This window comes from Canis lupus, chromosome 20 (assembly GCF_011100685.1).
Source record: "Canis lupus familiaris isolate Mischka breed German Shepherd chromosome 20, alternate assembly UU_Cfam_GSD_1.0, whole genome shotgun sequence".
Taxonomy (NCBI): domain Eukaryota; kingdom Metazoa; phylum Chordata; class Mammalia; order Carnivora; family Canidae; genus Canis; species Canis lupus.
In genome coordinates, this window is record NC_049241.1 from 54,358,616 (window position 1) to 54,376,182 (window position 17,567).

The 17,567-nt window shown below is 48.2% G+C and overlaps 1 protein-coding gene and 1 long non-coding RNA gene across 22 annotated transcripts in view; one reads left to right on the top strand and one right to left on the bottom strand.

Moving 5' to 3' along the window:
• The window catches only part of LOC111091391, a 54,412-nt gene that overhangs the window by 22,343 nt on the left and 14,502 nt on the right, over positions 1-17,567 (top strand). For 4 of the 9 annotated variants that reach the window (XR_005375186.1, XR_005375185.1, XR_005375188.1 and 1 more), the window contains 4 exons: positions 87-363; positions 4,198-4,342; positions 8,590-8,790; positions 15,974-16,169. This is a non-coding gene — a long non-coding RNA (uncharacterized LOC111091391). Of the gene's footprint in view, positions 1-86; positions 364-4,197; positions 4,343-4,572; positions 4,751-8,589; positions 8,791-15,973; positions 16,170-17,567 lie in introns of all 9 variants that reach the window. The other 5 variants (XR_005375193.1, XR_005375187.1, XR_005375190.1 and 2 more) reach the window with 2 other exon arrangements.
• Positions 1-17,567, bottom strand: part of ACSBG2 (acyl-CoA synthetase bubblegum family member 2) — a 39,164-nt gene that overhangs the window by 8,766 nt on the left and 12,831 nt on the right. For 10 of the 13 annotated variants that reach the window (XM_038567602.1, XM_038567596.1, XM_038567601.1 and 7 more), the window contains 7 exons: positions 16,791-17,020; positions 13,196-13,284; positions 12,218-12,338; positions 11,790-11,879; positions 9,352-9,435; positions 7,015-7,164; positions 2,102-2,278 (listed from right to left, as the gene is read on the bottom strand). In XM_038567602.1, coding sequence (XP_038423530.1) covers positions 2,102-2,278; positions 7,015-7,164; positions 9,352-9,435; positions 11,790-11,879; positions 12,218-12,338; positions 13,196-13,284; positions 16,791-17,020 — 941 coding nt within the window. The remainder of the gene's footprint in view (positions 1-2,101; positions 2,279-7,014; positions 7,165-9,351; positions 9,436-11,789; positions 11,880-12,217; positions 12,339-13,195; positions 13,285-16,790; positions 17,021-17,567) is intronic. The other 3 variants (XM_038567597.1, XM_038567598.1, XM_038567599.1) reach the window with 1 other exon arrangement.

Below are 17,567 nucleotides of genomic sequence, written 5' to 3' on the forward strand. Positions count from 1 at the left end.
TCGGCTGATTGGACCGGGGTGAGCGCCCCACCCAGGGGAGCCAACCCACTGGCTGGCTGTGACCCATCGCATTTCTCTCTCTCTAGGGATTTGGTGGAGAGCACAGATTGGCAACAAAACCTGACCCCAGGATGCGGCGGAGTGTTGCGTAACTGTTAAAAAGGATTTAAGATTTGTTTCCAAATCTGTCTGTGGGCTCGGTACAGTCCCTCTCAGAATCCAGGCAGGCTTTTCTACACAGATTGACAGGCCCCGTCTCAACATTTATACGGAAATACAGAGGACCTAGAATGACCAAAGCGACTTTGGAAAAGAAGAACCAAATGGGAAGAACTTCTACCCAACTTTGGAATTTATCATAAGGTAGGATGATCGGCTGTCCTGGTTTGCTCAGAACCGAAAGGGTTCCCGGAATGTGGGATTTTAGGTCATAAAGTTGGGAATGTCCCAGGCAAACCAGGTCAAGGTGGTCAGCCTTGCCAGAAAGCCAGAAAAGTCTGGTCAATGCGGTTTTGGTGTAAGGGTGGACGTCCAGTTCAATGGGACAGAACAGAAAATCCAAACATGAGGCTTTACATTTTGGAGCAATTCACAGTCCGGGAAAGTGCCAGTAGGACTCAGTGCAAGGAAGGCTAGTCCCGTCCTGAAAAGTAAAAGCAAGAGCTCCGTTTACTGTCTCCTCACCACACACAAGAGTGAGCTCAGACCGGAGCACCGACCCCAGCAGGAGAGCTTAAAGCAGAGGCTCTGCGGCCCCGGGGCAGACAAGGGTCTCTTGCAGGTGGCACCACACTCATGAAAGAAAAGAGAAGTGACTTCATTAGACGTAAAGATGAAAAGACACGCCACCGGGGCAGGGTTTTTGCAAACCAATATTTGGTCAAGCCCAACCATAGGAAGATAGCCAAATTTTAAAAATGAGCAAAAGATTCACACAGACGGTTCCCTAAGAAGGTGTACAGCCGGCCACCATGCGCACGAGGAGGCGCCCGCCACCGTGTCATTAGGGGGTCCTGCTTCCCACCCACTAGGACACAGCAGCAGTGCCTGTGAGCGGCAGCCCCGTGGCAGTGAGGGTGGGGACAAGCCCTGCCTCTCGTGCGCTCCTGGGGAGCAGGGTGGTGGGCACGAAACGGGGCAGCCACTTTGGAAACCCCGTGGCAATTTCTTAGAACGTTCAGATCCCCTTATCACCCGCCCGGTGTTGGGTCGGTTGTTTGGAAACTGTTGACGGTATTTGGAGTTGATAAGGACGTTGGGGTGCTTCTCAGGTCCCAGAGGGGTGTGAGTGCACCTGACGCAATCAGCCGGAGAAGAAAGTATTTATTGGGTGGCTGCAACATCTCAGACACCGAGCCCTGGGGTGGGGGGTCAGGGGGGCGGGCAGAGGGGCCAAGGAGATACCAAAGTGGAAAAAAATGACGAGTCTACCGTGCTAAGAACTGGAGGACGAATCTTCCAGAAGGAATTACAAAGGCCCTAAGACCACCTGCTTGATGTTCCCCAAAGATGTCACCCCAGAGCCCCCTAGAACCTGTGAATATGTTCTCTTTTATTTTTTTTTAAGATTTTATTTATTCATGAGAGAGACAGAGAAAGACAGAGAGAGAGGCAGAGACACAGGAAGAGGGAGAAGCAGGTTCCATGCAGGGAACCTGACGTGGGACTTGATCCCGGATCCCCAGAATCATACCCTGGGCTGAAGGCAGCGCCAAACCGCTGAGCCACCCAGGCTGCTCTATGTTCTCTTTTATAGCAAAAGGGACTTTGTAGATGTGGTTAAGAGCTTTGAGATGGGTTTGGGTTTTGGAGCTTTTTGGTGCTGGGAATGCTGACTTAAAAACAAACAAAACAAAACTACATACACACACACCCATTCTGCTTTCAATACTAGTCACATCGTAGTTTTGGGTTGTTCAGTGTACAATCCGTACAACCATACGCGGCAGCCCTGGCTTGGGTAAAGGTAAAAACTAAAAGAACGAGGTCAGCTGTTTCCATTGCGCCTAAATGGAGCATAAGATGAGGATAGAGCAGGAACCCCTGAATCGGGGGCTTGACAAAACCATCCACTGACCCCCGGGGCTGCCCTCAGCCTTACCGTGAGAGCATCTGGCTGAGCAAAGTAGATGAAAGCCCCGATCTTCATAGGTATCCAGACATCCATCATCTGAGCTGCAACGTGGCTGAGAGGAAGGTAGCTGACCACCACCTCCTGCTTTTCTGCGGCATTAGACAGGCTGCAGTTCTTGGCCACTGCCCCGGCCGTCCAGGTGATCTGGAACACAAGCCGGGCGTACGGTCCAGGGGGCCCCGTCCTCGCTGGGGGGGCCCTTCTGAATGCGGTTCTGTAAACACTTAGCAACACGCCCTCCTGTGTGTGGGCCCTGCCCCGTCACGCTCTACACACACGAAGTCCCAACAGACTGGGTGGGTAACTATGGTCCTTTATGTTTTACAGATGGGGCCAGTGAACGTGCCCGAGGCTGGGGTGAGCTAGGGAGCTGCTAGGGCAGCTTTGGGAGTTGAGCAGACCCTCCCTTGGGTCCAGCAACAGACGCTGAAATCAGAATGTGTGCGTGGAGAGTCAGGAATCTAAGGGAATCAGTAAGCTTCCTGGTGTCCAATCCCGTCTCCACTCGTTGGCTAGCTCGGTGACCCTGGGCTCTTTGCTCATCTGTAAAATGGGCACAGGGGCTTCTCGTGTCCAAGAAACAAAAAGGCCACACAGAACCCCATCACATAAACACCCAACCATTGACACAAATAGTGCTTTTTTGCTTCATCCCATCCCCTAGCAGATGCATAATTTTGCAGTCTGCATTTTTTTTAGATTTTATTTATTTATTCATGAGAGACAGAGGCAGAGACACAGGCAGAGGGAGAAGCAGACTCCATGCAGGGAGCCCAACGCAGGACTCGATCCCGAGACTCCAGGATCACGCCCGGGCCGAAGGCAGGCGCTAAACTACTGAGCCCCCCAGGGATCCCCAGCAGTCTGCATTTCTCACTGGTGTTGTGACTCTCTGGGAACCGTTACCTTGTTAACCCAGCCGCTCAGGCCTCCACACTATTCCTCTAACCCACAAGGCATGGTCCTGCCGCGGGGCCTTTGCACTGGCTGTTCCTCTCCTTGGAATGCCCTTCCTCCGGCTTCCCCCACAACTGAGTCTCTCTCAAATGTTCCATCTCCACTTAAATGCCATGCCACCTCGGAGAGGCTGTGTCACGCCTCTCAGACTGAAGTTTCCTGAGTCTCTGGGTCCTGTCACCATAGCCCTGCGTGGCTTTACTTGCTCAGCCCCTGTCTGTCTTCCTGAGGGCCCTGATGGGTTCAGTGCCGTGTCCCCAGCACACAGTGTAGACTTCACATGTTTTCGTTGAATGCGTGAGCGAGGAGACAGAAGGGATGCATGAGTATGGTGGAGTCTGCAGAGCGCTGGCCCAGAGCAGGCCCTCAAGATCAGTCCCGTGTCTCCCCCTGGGCCTCAGGTTGGAGGGATTCTCCTCTCTCCCCAGCCCGGTCGCTTACAGCCTGTGCTCCAAGCCTGTACTAGCAGCCACGTGTTGAGGGAAGGGGCTTAGCGTGTGCAGACTGTGGTGCAGACCGTGGTGTCCACACTCCTGGATTCAAGCCCTGGCTCGGGGATGTGGAGCAGGTCATTTCTCCTCTCTGAGCCTCAGTATCCCTATCTGTGAAAGGGGTTAATGACTCCTGACCTCCTGGTAAGGGCTTCAGTGAGGGGTTAACATGTGCCTCTCTCAGCGTGGCGCAAAGTACCCTGCCAACGGGAGAAACCTGTTTTTGTTTTAAAATATTTATTTATTTATTTATTCATTCACGAGAGACAGAGAGGGGCAGAGACACAGGCCGAGGGAGAAGTAGGCTCCACGCAGGGAGCCCGATGCAAGATCGATCCCAGGACCCCGGGATCACGACCAGATGCTTAACTGCTGAGCCGCCCAGGTGGGCATCCCAGTGAGAGGAACTTTGAGCTGTTGATGTGCATTGCGACTGTTGGGCCAGCTTTGACTTCCTGAATAAAGAGGATGATGACTTAGGAAGTACTAGTAGCCAACACTGGGGCTCCCTGTGGGCCAGGCGTTCTGTGCTTCTGCGGTAGATGAAGGGCAGCCGCAGATCCCCTGCCGCACCGCCCGTCCGGAGCTGGAGTCTGTTTTCCTTTTTCTTCACAGAGCTCTTTTGACCAAGAGAATGGAGCAGGAGTGACACTGGGTAGCTTTGAACATGGAGCCTCCACCTTTGCCTCGGGGGTGCTTGCTCCGGAGGGGCCGGCAGCCACCACAGCCCCCTTGGGGAACCCCAGGCCACGTGAGACAGGTGAGTGCAACCCCTCCAGCCCAACTGGACACCAGCTGACGCCAGTGGGGCAACAGAGACTCCCTGCTGAGCCCTGCCTCTCAGTTCCAGGTCCAGAAGTCATACAGCGCTGGGCTTTTTAAGTCTGTGAGCTCCGGGCCAGCTTGTTACGCAGCATCGGTTACTGACACAGGACATGGAATCATTCACTCTGTGAGGTTCTAGAAGCAATTCCTATCTCCATCCTACAGATGGGGACACAGAGGCCCAGAGAAGATGAGCAGCTTGTCCCAGGTCACCCAGCTGGCCAGTGGAAGAGCCAGGATTCAGACCCAGGCAGCCTCACTCCAGGGTGTGCACTTGTCTCCCTGACGGCAGGAGAATATCTCCTCACACCTGAAGTCGCTAGGAGGAGAAACGCCAGCCAGGGTAGGGTGAGGGTCTAATTAGATGCCTTCCATTCATTTATTCGCTCACCCCATAGATGTGGATTGAATCCTCTTGGTCACCAGGCCCTGGAGACATGGCAGTGAATGGGAGAGACAACCCCTGTCCTCGAGGAGCTGATAAATAAGTGACTATATAATAGGTAATAGGTCAGCGTGAGAAAAACAGCCCAAGAGAGATTAGGAGCGAATGGAGTGGTTTATTTTCATTTGCTGTTTTAAACATGGAAGCCTGGGAGGGCTTTGTGGAGGAGGTAATGCAGGGACAGGGACCTGAAGGAGGCAAAGCAACAAGCCACGCATTCTCTCTGGCAGAGAGAACATGCAGAGGGAACAGCCAGTGCGAAGGCTAGTGTGTCTGGTAACTATTAATCTAGGCTGGGAGGAAACTTCATTTAACAGCCAGCAATCTTTCTGATGGAACCACCATTGCCGGCTGGGTGCACGTCCTGCCAGACACTTTTCTGCGTTTAAATTGTGCGTGTGTGCACACTGCTTGCTGACACTTTTTAGTTTTCAATGAAAAGCACATTTTGCTCTGTTTATACCATTCTGCAAGTGGCTTTAAAATGTCTGCATCACATCGCCAGTTTTACGCATCAGCCACGGAGAGCTACAGTGTCTTTAAAAACGTTACTGTGGAGGTGTGCCCAGGTGGCTCAGTTGGTTAAGCATCCGACTCTTGGTTTCGGCTCAGGTCTCGATCTCAGGGTCGTGACCTGCGTCGGGAGATTCTCTGGCTCCCTCTGCCCCTGCCCTCACTCTCTCAAATAAAAAAAAAAAAAGTGTGCTGTGGGGCCAGCCTGCCTGCCTCGGTTCAGGCTCCACCACGTTGCTCTCTGGGTGAGCTGGGCCAAGTAATAGAACCTCTCTGGACTTCAGTTTTCCCACCTGTAAAAGGAGCCTGATAGAATTGAGAGGGTCGCCGTGAGGCTCTGCTAAGGGTAAAGGTCTCGCAACAGGTGCCTCGCATATGTAGTAAGCTTGCGGCACAAGTGAACTGTGACTATCTTTCCTGTTCTTCTTTTTTTTCTTATTACAGCTTTATTGAAGTATAACTGACATACAGCAAACTGCACACATGTGAAGTGTAGAGTTTGATTCTCCCTGACATTTGTCTCCACCAGTGAAACCATCACCAGCATCAAGACTGAACATTTATTTTTATTTTTTTAAAGATGTATTTATTTATTCATTCAGAGAGAGCGAGAGAGAGGCAGAGACACAGGCAGAGGGAGAAGCAGGCTCCATGCAGGGAGCCCGACGTGGGACTCGATCCCGGGTCTCCAGCTAAACCGCTGCGCCACCAGGGCTGCCCAAGATTGAACATTTAGATCACATATTCCGTGATGCCTCCCTCTTGCCACTAGTCTGCCTCCTCCAGGCAGCCCTAGGTCTGCTTTCTCTCCCTGTGAATAAGTTTACGTTGCTTAGGGTTTTATATAAATGGAATCTCTTAGGACTGATTCCTGTTACTCTTCTTTTTTTTTTTAAAGATTGTATTTTATTTATTCATGAGAGACACACAGAGAGAGGCAGAGACACAGGCAGAGGGAGAAGCAGGCTCCATGCAGGGAGCCTGACGTGGGACTCGATCCCAGGACCCTGGGATCACATCCTGAGCCCAAGGCAGATGCTCAACCACTGAGCCACCCAGGTGCCCCTCCTGTTACTCTTCTAGAACAGTGGTCTGAATTACTATCACTTGTAGACTCTGTCCAAACATATATTTGTCTTTCCCACACACGCAGCCTTTCTTGAGTAACCAAAACATCAACTTCTGCTTTACTTCCAAAACACAGAATGTGTATTCTGCTCTTTTCATCTACGTATTTTATCATCAAACACTGTCCTCTGTCTGCTCTCTACAAATATTAACTCATCTAGTTTTCAAAACAGCCCAAGAGGCGGGGACTGTGGTACCACACCCATTTTACAGATGCTCAAACTGAGGCAAACTGAGGCTTGGAGACGTTAGCTGTCTGGCCCAAGATCAAGAGCCAGGATTTGAACTCAGGTGTACTCTCAAGTCCTTGATCTCCGTCCTTGCACTATGGTGCCCTCTTGGAACTCTTCCCATGACTCTCCGTGCTTCACTGGTGACGGAGCCACTGTGTGCCAGACCCCCAAATGCCACCCCATCCCTGTGGGGCAAGAATAGCAAGACCCGGAAGGAGGGGCACTGGCCCAGATGCAGGGACTCTGGGTGCTGCGAGGTTCATCACCGTCAGCAGAGACAGCACTTACGTTGTCATGGCTAAGCATCACTCCCTTGGGATTGCCTAAGGTCCCAGAAGTATAGATGATCACAGCGCACTGATTGGCCCTCTGGCTCTCTATGATCTGGTCCAGCTGGGAATCGGGGATGCTATTGCCAAGTTCCATGAAATCATTCCACTGTGGAAAGAAAAGACAGGCAGAGAGGATGGGGACTTGGGGATGTGAGGGTGACCCTCAGCACACCAGGAGTGCCCCCTCCACCCTCCCCACCTCCAGTCACATCTTATACCATCAGCTTCTCTAAAGCATGATTCCCAGCAAGAGGGAAGGCTTAGGATCACCAGTCCTGGGACCTCTTACAAAAGCCCTGAAATGTTTGCTTCTCCTCCTCCACTTCCTGGCAGGCTATTGGGTCTGGACATGTGACCACAGCTGGTCCAATCACAGTGAAGGTCAGGGCTTTTGCTGGAAGTGCTGGGACAGGAGTGAGTCATCTGGACATGAATGAGTCAAGATGTAGCCTCAGGAGCTGCCTAAGGTCACACAGCAAGTAAACAGGAACCAGAGTTCTAAAGCAATATGGTCAGACTCCAGGACCTGTGCTCCCCTCTACCTTAAATAGGATGCTTCAAAAGGAACTGTTGGGTTATATGAGCTGAGTATCACACAGGACCTGCAAAAATTCACTGGGCCCCCAACGAGGCTCTGGATGAGGGCAATACAGCAAATTGAAGGTGGAGGGCACGCAGCATCCTGCAGCGCTGGAGCCAGGAGGATGCCAACTCCGTGACAGTCACAGCTGAGGGCATTTCTGGTGGTTTCAGCTAGAAGGGTGTCACTGGCATCTAGTTAGTGGAGGCCAAGGGTGCTGCTTGGCATCCTACAGCGCACAGGGTGGCCCCACAACAATTATCCACCCCCAAATGTCCATAGCAACAAGGTTGAGAAATCCTACTGTAAGTAGCGTTGATAACGAGGGCGGTTTTAAAAGGTATCCGGACTCCTTTGAACCTCTAAAAAGTCTGTGATTCTAATCCGTTTTCTTCCTTAGTTACTCACCATCTTGGTCTTAATGATTAAGTATTTTCTGGAAGGTACAAAAACTGGCTAGGGTTTTGGTTGGCCAGACTGGATCGTTGGCCCCTCTTGTCCCACCTGCATGGAGGGCAAACCAAATACACTCCATGATATTGTGGGACTTCTGCTTTGAGTCATGGGTTTGAGGGTCTCATCTCGTGGACGTTAAAAGAGCTTGCCCTGGCCCTTCCCAAGACTCCTGCCCTGACACCCCTGCTTGTACCGAAACATTTCCTGACTAGACCACCTTGAGGCAGAGTGCGTTTTCGAAAAAAGGACTATGACAGCATTTATGGTGTGACTGTTCAGTGGCCTTGCCCCTCCCTCAGTAAAAGGTGGTCTAGGTCCCCACCCTGGAACCCCATTCCCAGCAGAGCTTCCCATTGGCCTTTGATGGGCACAGTATGTCAGAAGTGATGGTGTGTGGCTTCCAAGAGTAGGTCATTAAAGGCAAGACACCTTCCACCTGCTGTTCTCTCTCTGTGTCTTTCTCTGTCTCTCTCTCTCTCTGTCTCTCTTTCTCAGAACATTTTCTGGAGAGATCTGAGCCAGGAGGAAGTCCAGAGATCCTGAGATCACCATGCTGGAAAGGCCATGAAGAGAGAGAGGGAGGACCCCCAGCTGCAAGGTCAGGACCAGAGTGAGGTCTAGACACTAAGCCTCTAGTGCAAAATTTAAGGAGATGCAAACAACAGAACAAAAGGAAAAGACCTTTTGGCAATCAAGGTAAATAATATTTTAATGCAATATATTTTAAATTACTGACAACACACACAAGTCCACGATGAATGAAGTATCAAAAATTTAAATAAAGACAGGCTCCAGCAGGCTGCTGGTCCAAGCCATGGCAGAAATGCTCAACCCCGTGTTCATATTTGTACATATTAAACAAGGTTTCATGGTTTTAGTGAAACTATTATTGATGACTTGGCACCCATTAAAGCCAAAAGTAGACTTATAACAAATTCTGGTTTGGATATAAAGTAAATCTTCATGTCTAATGCTGTGGGTTTTCACACATCTAATTTTCAATGATGTAGTATTTTTTTTTCAGTTGCCTTAATGTTCTGGGAAAAAAAAAACCCTAATGATAAAATGATTGTTGTTGTCTTTAAGCCACCAATTTTGGGGGTGATTTGTCTCATAGCAATAAATAACCAGAACACACATCGTCCCATAAAGTGGGCCCTTCACGCCAGGAAGAGAAAAGAAGGCCCTATAAACCTTGTCTGCCTGCCGTGGGGGGCCCGCCTTCCCCTTGACTCAGTGGCTTCCTTCCACACTTACGGAGTACAGGTTATTATTGCTCTCCTTCACTGGCAGCTTGTACTGGATGATCGCTTTTAGGGTCTCCATCCTGCTTTGCGGAATCTGAAAGAAAGTTCCACGTGGGCCTTATGGTGCTGGAGAGACTAAGGGTGGAAGCCCCTTCTAAGCAATCTCCCACAGGGACGCCAGCCTCTCTTCTTCCCCTGCCCACCCCGTACAACACAGCTCTTGTCCCAATTGCTAAGACACAACCTGATTTTAGAACCACGGGGTTCTTTGTGGTCAGTATCAGCCTCCAACCCTTAGGGACTGGTGAAGACGACAGCCTCCTGAGTCATGCTACACATGCAGAGTTGTGGTTGTTGGTTGGTGAGCCCGCTGCCGTGCACTGTGTCCAGGATCCAGCTAGCCTCCTAGCTGGAGTTAGGCAACAAAAATCCTCCGTGAAGGCGACTGAAACCTGGACAAGTTCAGGACTTTCTACCTAAACCAAGGGCTCTAAGGTTCAGTTGACCACACCTGCGGGATTCTTGTATCCTATTGATGCAAAGGAAGGAATGTCTACAACATGGCTAGCCAATCCAGTGAAAAAGTCACTTCCAACATCCAGCATGGTGATTATAATTATAACCAAGTCTCCAGCGTGGATTGAGAGAAAAGAAGACGGAAGCTCTGGTAACAGTTGGACAGGAGGTTTCCAGAGAGAGAGGGAACAGACATCCAGAAAGCCTGGAGCAGGTAATGGCTAGGAATGTTTGAGGATTATATAAAGTCTCAGCTAGCATGAGGATGAAGGGAGACAATTAGGAGCAGAGACAGGAAAGGATGGTGAGGGCCAGATTGGCCACACCTTGGAGGCAGTGGTGAGGGGTCTTGAGTTTATTCTAAGGAGGCAGGGAAGATCTGGAGAGTTGGAGGGCTGTAAGCCATGGGTATTGCCTAGAATTAAAGATTGCCAAGTGAAACTGAACATCCAGTTTGGGAGGAGCATGTCAGAAGCCTGGCTTTGAATCTTGCATACGAAGGGTATGCAGTATTTTCTAATGGGGGAAGACCCGAATTGTAAGCCAGTATTTGGCACAAAGGACCCACTCTTCACCTACCACCCATCCCACAGTTTGTTCTGCTATGAACAGAACAAACAGGGAATGACATGAGTATCAGGGACCATAGAGGCATCACTTAAGAAAACAATTTCAGAAAACTCAAGCCTGGAGGGAGAAGACTGTTTTTCTCCCTGAACCAGGTCAGGAATTAGGCATCCAAGGAGGCTTGGTGGCAGAGAGTTCTATTTCACTGAGTCTGGCTGGATTTCATGAGTCTGGAAAATCTACCCTAATTTCAGAGATGTTAATAAAACATGGGAAGACATGACCAAAGATGATTGGAAGATACCGTTGGCGGCAAGACACATCTCAACTCCAGAGACATTAAAAAGCAGAGAAGTGTGTAACTCAGAAGCATGATATTGATGCAACAGCCACAGGGCTCTTGGGCTGAGTGGTAAATCTGGCTATCTAGGTTCACTCTCCTGAGGACTCCCGTCCCCATGGAATCTTCCTACCAAAAGCTGGGTCAGGAAACTGCAGCTCATTCAAACACTGGTAGTTGAAAAAAACTTTCTTTTTTTTTTTTTTTAAAGATTTTATTTATTTATCCATGAGAGACACAGAAAGAGAGATTCAGGCCCTGGGCCAAAGACGGCGCTAAACCGCTGAGCCACCGGGGCTGCCCCTGAAAAAAACTTTCTACAGCATCCATACAAAGATATTATGAAAAAAAGAAGAGTAAGGGGGGAGCCAAATTTTGTATGTAAAGAAAAGTCACCACAAAGCAAAGGAAAATTGCCACCCAACATTCCAACATAAGGTTTGAAACATGACAAAGCAGACACAGCTGGAAAGGAAGAACACAAAGCAAACATACAAACACTGAGGGAAGAGAGAGCCACGCCAGAAAGAGGTGAAACAGAAAGTGGTGGAACTTTGGAAAGAAATGAGAGAGAGAAGCATTTCAGAAACGATGACAGTTACAAAAACAAAAACAAAAGACAATTACAAGGGGGTTATAAACCTTAAAATCATTACATTTCTGAAGGAAAATAAACAGTGGGCTGTATATAAAATAATACATAAACACATTTTAAAAATAGAAGCTTAGGGGCACCCGGGTGGCTCAGTCAGTTAAGCCTCTGCTTTTGGCCCAGTCATGATCCCGGAATACCGGGATCGAGCCCCACATGGGTCTCCCTGTTCGACGGAGAGCCTGCTTCTCCCTCTGCCTCTGCTGCTCCCCCTGCGCTTGCCGTCTCTCTCGCTTACTCTCTGTCTCTCTCTAGATAAATAAATAAATAAATAAATAAATAAATAAATAAATAAATAAATAAATAAATAGGGATCCCTGGGTGGCGCAGCGGTTTAGCGCCTGTCTTTGGCCCAGGGCGTGATCCTGGAGACCTGGGATTGAATCCCACGTTGGGCTCCCGGTGCATGGAGCCTGCTTCTCCCTCTGCCTATGTCTCTGCCTCTCTCTCTCTCACTGTGTGCCTATCATAAAAATAAAAATTAAAAAAAAAATAAGTAAAATCTTTAAAAAATTAAAATAGAAGCTTACCTGCTGGGTGTGGAGCCTACTTAAAAAAATAAAAAATAAAAATAAAGGGCATTAAAAATAAAAACAGAAGCTTAGTTGGAAATGAAGTTAATACAAATTGGAAATTAGATCTCCCCACTCCACCCTGCTCCCCCTGGTTATACCACAGTAGCCGTGGAGGTCACTTACTGAACCCGAGGACAGGGCCAGCCTCGCCACCCCACCGATCATTAGCATCCACCCATCCCCGTGGGTGACTGACTGGATGGCAGTGTTTGGGTTTGGGCTTTACCGAAAGGATTTTCTGTAGCTGTAGGTCATTCTCAACCAGCAGGACGTTCACCTTGGCATTAGTAATGACGTATTGACAAGCGTCCGCAGAGTTGGTGGCATAAATACCAACACAGAGACCCCTGGGAAAAGAAAACACATGAGCGTGTGCATGTGTGCACACACCCACACCTTAAGGTGAGAACGTCCTGGAAGGTGTGGGGAGGGGAAAGCTCTATAGACAAGTTCTGAGTTTGTAGCCTTGGTCCCAGCTTCCCCCTGTCCACAACTTAACTATGATGAAAACAACAAAAATAAGGGTGAGGAAAGCAGCAAGTCCTATGATGTCATTGTGATGGCAGATCACCAAGCCCTGGCAGCACCCCATTATAAGATGAGGAGCCTTGGGGCAGTGAAGTCACTTGTTTGAGTTCCCAAGACCATAGATGCTAGAGGTGGGATTTGGACCCCACCTGCTCCCTTCATCCTACTGCCTTTTGTTCCTGCCTTTAACCATCCTGTTTTTTAAATTTGCATTTCCCTGACGGCTGATGATGTCCAGCACCTCTTCAAGTACTTTTTGGCTACTTCCCTTTGTGAGCTTTCTGCTCAAGTCTTTTGCTTATTTAAAATCATTTTGTCAAAAAAAATCATTTTGTCTTTTTTTTCCCCTTTAAAGATTTTTTTAAAGTAATCTCTGCACCCAACGTGGGGCTCAAACTCATGACTCCGAGATCAAGAATCACATGCTCTCCCACCAGCCAGCCAGCCGCCTCTCCTTTTGTCTTTTTATCAGTCAGTTATAGAAGCGCCTTGATACCTAAGATGCCAGTCCTTTGTCAGATTGGTGTGTCTGTCTTGCCGCCCAACCTGGGGTTGCACCTGAAATCCCTGGTCCCGTCTCAGAGCCCGCCCAGGGCTGCTAGGCCAGAGTAGCAGCTCGCCCACATTCGGAGTCCAGGCCCGAATGGACTGGCCCATTCAGGGCCCACAGTCTTACCCTGCTAGGATGGCACCAAGAGAAGCAATTAACCACTCAACGGAGTTAAACCCCAGGATGCCAACTCCGTGGAAACGCTGCAGGCCCAGCTGGGAAGGCAAAAGCAAACAAACAGAAAAGAGAAACACAAAGACGTTTTGTTTCTGGGTGGGATCTGCTCACTAGGATGTGTGAAAGCAGACTCCAAAACCCATGAGGTCACGTTGGGAAAAGCCAGGGTTGAACCTAAAATCTGGAGTGTGATATTTTTGTCACTGTTGGGAGGCTGGTTTGCTTCCCTCTGCATAATGCACCATTTATTTATTCTTGTTTGTAAGTATTTTATTTATTTTTATTTTTGTTAATTTATTTGAGAGACAGTGAGCAAGCGAGAGAGAGCATGAGTGAGGGGGGGAGAGGGAGAAGCAGACTCCCCACTGAGCAGGGAGCTGGACGCGGGGCTGGATCCCAAGACCCCTGGGATCATGACCTGAGCTGAAGGCAGACACTTAACTGACTGAGTCACCCCAGGCGCCCCTGTATTTTATTTTTATTGTGGCTAAATATATTTAGCAACTTTTGGTGCACAGCTCAGTGGCATGAAGCACACTCACACTGTTGTGCAATCATGACCACCATCTGTCTCCAGATCTTTCCATCTCCCCAAACTTCTGTCCCCATGAAGCACTGACACCCCCCCTTTCCCCCCCCTCCCGCTCCTACCACCTCCTCTCTGTCCCTGTGGATGGGACCCCTCTGGAGACCTCTGGGAGTGGGGTCATGCAGGAGGTGTCCTTCTGGGTCTGGGTCCGCTCCCTGAGCCCAGTGTCCTCAGAGCCCATCCATGTTGTGGCAGGTGTCAGGATGTCCTTCCATTGTTAGACTGAATAATAATGATTTTTTGTGTGGATGGACCACACCGTGTCTTATCTTTTCATCCATCAATGGACACTTGGTCGCCTCCACATTTTGACTACCGTTAACAATGCTGCTGTGAACATTGTGTACAAATATCTATTTGAGTCCTTGCTTTGAATTCTTTTGGGGATTGTTGGGTCATATGGTGATTCCACGTTCAATCTTTTGAGGAACTGCCACAGTGTCCTCCATAATGGCTGCACCATTCTGCATTTCCACCAGCGATGCACAAGGGTTCTGGTTTCTCCATATCCTCATTGACACTTGTTATTATTATTTTTTGAAGATAGTGGTCATCTTAATAGGCGTGAGTTTATTTTTTTTTGTAATAATGAAAGTACTCCAAGGCTGGCAGTGACCCACAGTTCTTGGGGAAAATGTAAGCATTTGGAAGGCATCTGCCTGCCAATGCTCCAGAACGTGATACCTAGTGTTTCTGCTTAGTAAAAAACAGGCAGTCTTCTTTGCAGGTCGACGGTCTCTATCAATACGTAGACAAACCAAGTAATTACTGTTTGGATCCCTGAGGATTAGGGGAGTAGGGATCTTTGAATCCCCAGATCTAAGGACATAGCCAGAGAGGATCAGCTTTCAGGAGAGGTGAATTAATCACAGCACTGTGGTGGAGCAGCCACGCAGAAAGTCCTAAGAGACAGTTATCATCTCCTGGTGAAGACACATGGGTGTCAGAGGGGAGAGGAGAGAGGAACTCAGATCTGGGTCAAAATGTGATAGCATTTCCTATAAATCAAAACCACTGGGCATTCCCTTTTACAATAGAAGTTCCCTATCATATTCATAATCTATTGCTGCATAACACATCACCACAAACTTAGCAGCTTAAAACAACACGCGTTTATTATCTCAGTTTCCATAGGTCAGGAGTCTGGGGACAGCTTAACTAGGTCCTCTGCTTAGGATCTCCTGAAGCTGTAGTTAAGGTATCAGCAGGGACTGTCGTCTCTGAAGCTCGAGACTCTTCTCCCACACTTGCAGTCTGTTCGCAGTATTCATTTCTTTGTGGTTAAATGACTGAGGTCCTGTTTGCTTCCTGGCTGTCAGCTAGGGACTGCCCTCCTAGAGGCGGTCTGTTGTCCCCTGCCACATGGCCCTGTCCACAACATGGCAATTTGCTTCCTCAAAGCCAACAGAAGAATCTTTCTTTTTAATGGTTTTCCTGATCAGGTCAGGCCCACCAGAGCATTTGCTGTTTGGATGAACTCAAAGTCAGCTGATCAGGGAACTTAACTCCACCTGCAAAATCTCTTCACCTTTGCCACCACGGGAGGAAAATTCCATCGCGGTAACCCACCAGTCCTGTCCATACTCAAGGGGAGGAGTCTGTCTATACAGTGTGAATATGCCAGGGGTTGGGAATCTTGAGGGTCATTGTAGAATTCGGCCTAACATGCCTATCAAAGTAGCCAATATGAACATTTTTTTTTATAAAACCATGTTGGCGGGATCCCTGGATGGCTCAGCGGTTTAGCATCTGCCTTCAGCCCAGGGCATGATCCTGGGGACCCGGGATCGAGTCCCACATCAGGCTCCCTGCATGGAGCCTGCTTCTCCCTCTGCCTGTGTCTCTGCTTCTCTGTTTCTCTCTGGTCTCTCATGAATAAATAAATCTTTTTTTTTTAAAGCCTTGTTGGCAAGAATGATAGGTAAGCAGAGTCTCTCACCCTGAGTGGGCATATAGTGGCACTGTCTCTGTAAGAATTCATTGTACAAAGAAGGTTCTCTGTGGCTCCATATATGGTAGCAAAGCCTGAGAACACAGTCAATGCCCATCAATAGGGGGCTGATTGTGCCAATATTGTTACATACAAATTTGCAGTTGCTGAAAAGCATATGGATTTTTAAAAATATTTTTTTTTTTAGTGAATCAGTGTCTCAGTATGTCACTGCTGAGATTAGGTTATGGAAGCTATGAGAAGATAGAGTTCCCATCTTGTTCACACTCTTTTCTGGGATCACTCATCCTGGGGAAAGCTGGCTGCCATAGTCTGAGGACACTCAACCCAATGGAAAAGAACAGGGAGCAAGGAACCAAGGCCTCCTGTCAATAGCCAGCCTTGTAAGTAAGCTTACAAGTAGACCCTCCAGCCCCAGTCAAGCCTTCAGATAACAATTTGACTCCAACCTCATGAGAAACCCTAAAACTAAATTTGGGGTAATTTGTTATGAAGCAGTAGCTAATTGATATATATTTTTAAAAGCAAGATGCAGGATGCCTGGGTGTCTCAGTTGGTTAAGCATCTGACTTTGGCTCAGGTCATGATCTCTGGGTTCTAGGATCAAGCCCTGCATTGAGCTCCACATTCAGTAGGGAGTCTGCTTTTCCCTCTGCCCCTCCCCCTGCTTGTGTTCTCTTTCTCTCTCTCTCTCTTTCAAATAAATAGATAATATCTTTTAAGAAAGCAAGATGTAGAATCATGGGTATAGTACACTACCATGTGTGTGAAAACTTGCATGTAGAGACATTTTATGCTATTATACACATAATTTATTCCCCCAAAGGATTTACAAAAAACTGGCAATGGTGGCTGCCTCCATAAGAGAGAGGTCAAATATTATAGGGAAAATTCTCATCAGTTAACCTTCATATCTTATGGTGCCTTGTGCATTTTATACCATATGTATCCATATGTAGAATGTGTGATTGACTAAATGATGAATGAATGAATAATTCATTTACCTTGATCAAGGCTCTTGCTGCCTTCCGACAAGCTTCGTAGTACTGGTTAAAATTCAGAACTTCCCAATGCTCACTGTTCTTTGTTGCAAGGGCTGGATACATCCCAAATCGGCTGACTGACTCCCGAAAAAATTCAGGGATGGTTAATGGGGTCTCATGGCCTGGCCCATGTTTTGATAGCCTCAGAAGGACTTCTCCATCTCGATGAATGGTCCACAGCCTAGGTGTCACTGTAAACAGTCATCAGGGGTGGGTGGCAAATATTTTTATTAGTTTAATAACTTTGGAGGAGGAGTGTCCTTTTTTGGGCCTGAAGGGCTGAGTGTTGAATTAATCCCACTCCTTGAGTGAAGTCACAGGGCCAATACCAGCCCATTCATGCTTTCTCTTTCTTATTTTTCCTTACTCCCTTCAACAACTTCCTATGAAAATTTTCACACACACAAGAAAGTTGGAAGGCTGTATAGCCAAAACTCTCTTACTCACAATGTGGATTCCACAACCGCTAGCATTTGCTGCATTTGCTTTATCACATCTCTGTCCAGCCATCTCTCTATATCCATGCATTGCTCCATCTATTTCGAAGTAAGCTGCAGCTGTCTATCCATTTCATCCTTAAATTCACATGCTTTAGCAGGTGAATCATTAACTAGAGTTCCAAATTATTTATAGGTTTTTTTTTTTTAAGGTAAAATTTACATGCAGTAGACTACATATGCTTTGGTCAGTGGAATGTGAGAAGTGGCTGGTGTGTGTGTCTCTCCCAGGCAGATGAAA